The 3124-nt window shown below is 35.8% G+C and overlaps 1 protein-coding gene across 1 annotated transcript; it reads right to left on the reverse strand.

Moving 5' to 3' along the window:
• Positions 1-700: 700 nt before the first annotated feature.
• On the reverse strand, positions 701-2676 carry LOC113343389. The gene is made up of 5 exons (XM_026587598.1): positions 2440-2676; positions 2203-2334; positions 2034-2107; positions 1791-1934; positions 701-1002 (listed from the first exon to the last, which is right to left on the reverse strand). Exons 1-4 carry the CDS (start codon positions 2479-2481, stop codon positions 1805-1807), a joined length of 378 nt encoding a protein of 125 aa, XP_026443383.1. The 5' UTR covers positions 2482-2676; the 3' UTR covers positions 701-1002; positions 1791-1804.
• Between the last annotated feature and the right edge of the window lie 448 nt (positions 2677-3124).

The raw sequence follows: 3124 nt of genomic DNA on the forward strand, positions 1-3124 counted from the left end.
CTTAATCGGTAGTGTAATCTAGTTAATAACCTTCCGATTAGGTATTTACAATCGGGTACAGTATAGCTTCCGATTATGTAAGGGCATTAACGTATTCTCCGCGTTTTTGGACATCCCTTAACGTAGTGTATAAGTTGGGAATAAAAAAGTCGTCCCTAATTCCTTTTGGGTTGCCCCTAAAAATGCCAGGTAAAATATACCCATAATAAAGAAAGACATTATAAAGGAAGATTAAGAACACCCATGTTTGTTTTATAAACTATGCAGCGCTAAAAGAAATGTAATTGCAGGTTACATCCATACATTGCAAGGACTAAGGATGTTCACTCCGTGAGAAAATGTGCATCAGGTCAGTTGAAGTGGTCATCATTAAGGAAACCCTGATGAGGCCAGCTCCTAGTCATGGAGTTGCTCTCCTGATCATTACCATGGCCTTTTATAAACATATGGGCATTGGGACCATGGGCTAGGACAGGTAAAGAGCACACTGGAACATCTTGCGCAACAAGAGCCACAAGACCCCTATCCTGTGTGGTCTGTGCACTGTTCTGTACTTCTTTTGATCAACCGGTAAAAGGGTAGGACTGAAAACCAGATATTTTATACTACAAGGATTAAGAATAGAGAAGCAGTTTTGAAAGGATGACAGACCCATAAATGAATGGATACTTGGATCACAAAATTGATAACAATAACAATCAAAATGACATGGGATGCCCACTGCAATTCTGAAGGACATTAACGAATCTGGAAACAGTATTATCATGAACAGCAACTAACTATACAACATTAGATACATGCTCCTCAAAAAACAATTCAAATAATTCGATGCAAATGAGCAACTTACAGCTAATTAAGGTTCAAACGTGTAAACTAAAATTCTTATTGTTTGTTGATAATACTAGTCTAATACTACTACTGCCTTATCAAGGATCAAACCTGACCATTCTGAAGCAGACAGCGAGTGAGCTCAGTTCCTTAATATCACCCTACCATTTGATTCTGTGTGAAAAAGGAAAAAAATAAAATGAAATTAAAATCTTAAAATTAATTCCAAAGTTCCAAATCATCTTCACTTAAAAATCCAAGATCCAGAACTACAGTAAAGTATCCAAAACCTATTGATACATAAGCATGCCATTTCAGTGAAAATGTATAACAAAAGAGAGTACAGATCAGATAATTGACAACCCTCAACCTACTAAATTAACATGTTCTATGTGCACAGAAAAAGAAGCACCAGTACTCATGTAAGCTCAACAACCTTTTAGCAACAAATGAAGTTCCTAATCATCAGGAGCTGGGTGAAGTTCATAGATAGACCCTACTACAGTTAGCCCCATTCCAAATTAAAGTAACATATTAGTGGCATTTTCTTCCTTGAAATCCAACCAGGAGTGGAGAGCAAGGTCCAGGATTAAAGAAGACAGCTGAATATACACACATGTTAACACTGCATTCCAAACAAATTTACACAACCTGCTAACTAATATGACTAGACTTCTTCACATGAAAGGCCACTATGTTATTACGAGTTCCCAAACCGACAAACAGTGATGCAAGAATTATAAGAAAAAAAATCACTACAGAAACAAATTACTTGGTCATCAAAATTGTATAATGTTTCTTTTTTGATTCTGTTAACTTAAATTGCTCCACCTAGTAACCTATTTCTCTCTTTCTTTATCACAGCATAACTCTCACATATCATATAATTTCAGTTGCTATACCGAAAAATCAAATCCTATATTTCCTAATTGAGTAGAATCAGTAAATGTCACTACTATTACCTTATCAATGAGGATCACATCTGAACATTCTGGAAGAGCGAGCGAGTCATATGAAGACGAGTATTTACTTCTTCGTTCATTGCATCCAGTGCTCTCAGTTCCTTAATCTCATCCTGCCATTTCTCAATCTGTTCCTTATGAATTCTGTATGGAAAATGAAATTGAGATTAGATGACAAAAGAATGGAAAGCTCAAAATTCAAAATCACAAAAGAGTTTCCTCTTGAATTTTCAATTATCTCACCCAATAATACGTTCTTCAAATTCATTACTAAGATCTTTAAAGAGTGTTTTTACTGCCTCAAGCATCTCCGAAACCTAGAGAGAAAAATTTGAAGAGAAATTATAGAACAACATCTGAGTAACAACGTATTAGGACGATCAACACATACGAAGTTGAGGAATACCACTACCTGTTGAGTGAATCTCTCAATCTTTTCAAGAACTCCATTAATAAGGCTTTCCATCTCTTCAGATCCTGCTGCAACTGTTTCAACTTCTTCCATTACTAAACCGTTTTCATTTTCCTCTTCCTCTTCTACCATCTAAACAGTAAACAAAAAAAAGATCAAATTCTAGAATTTGTGAAAAATCGGAGAAGAGAAAGGTGATAATTCGGTCAGGAAGAAGAAGAAGAAAGAAATCCGTACTGTTTGTTTGATTCGTTTCCTTGAAGTTTCAATCTCGTCCATCTGATCAGGTTGTAATTGTTCGGGTTTGCGGAGAAGCTTCTTCTTCTTCGTCTTCTGAGATCTAGAAATAAATCGCGGGATAATTTGAAATTTGAAAACTAAAAATTGAGAAATGAATCGCCTCTTTCACTGTATTTACGAAATGTGTGTTGATGAAATAGAGAGAGACTGAGATGGTCCTCGTGGCGGTGTTTAAAAGGTTATAACGGAGGCTTTGGGGTCGGAATGAGAAATTTCGAGTTTTTTTTATTTTTTTTCTAAAAAGGGCAAAATCTTATTAGAAGAAAAAAAGAAAGGGAAATTTCTTGTTTGGGTCAGGGCCGTATAGTTAATTTCAGCAGGATCCATCCATATTTTCCATATAACCAACCCAGGTCCAAAAATTATTTAAAACATGAAAAAGACAGTCATAGCCCCGTGTCGTGGGTGTCTATTTCACGATCTCCTCCTTCCACCTTTTATTCCTTGTTGCAACAAGTTAGGTCTCTGGAAAAAAAATCCGAAAACCCAAAGTTAAAACTGAAACCACTAGATTTATCTGAGAAAAAATTAAAAACAGCACTCGATCTTCGCCAGTACAAGTATCGGAGAAGAAAACTCATCAAAATCGCTTCAATGTACTAAAATTAGATAAGAAAACTCA

This window comes from Papaver somniferum, unplaced genomic scaffold (assembly GCF_003573695.1).
Source record: "Papaver somniferum cultivar HN1 unplaced genomic scaffold, ASM357369v1 unplaced-scaffold_57, whole genome shotgun sequence".
In the NCBI taxonomy this organism is placed as follows: domain Eukaryota; kingdom Viridiplantae; phylum Streptophyta; class Magnoliopsida; order Ranunculales; family Papaveraceae; genus Papaver; species Papaver somniferum.

What these genes read in the sequence shown, in the direction of transcription:
- LOC113343389 (XM_026587598.1), bottom strand. Translation starts at nt 2,481, where the DNA reads ATGGACGAGATTGAAACTTCAAGGAAACGAATCAAACAAACA. An exon ending in TTGAGAGATTCACTCAACAG is followed by an intron (nt 2,108 to 2,202) that starts GTAGTGGTATTC and finishes TTTTCTCTCTAG; the next exon opens with GTTTCGGAGATGCTTGAGGC. An exon ending in TTTGAAGAACGTATTATTGG is followed by an intron (nt 1,935 to 2,033) that starts GTGAGATAATTG and finishes TTTTCCATACAG; the next exon opens with AATTCATAAGGAACAGATTG.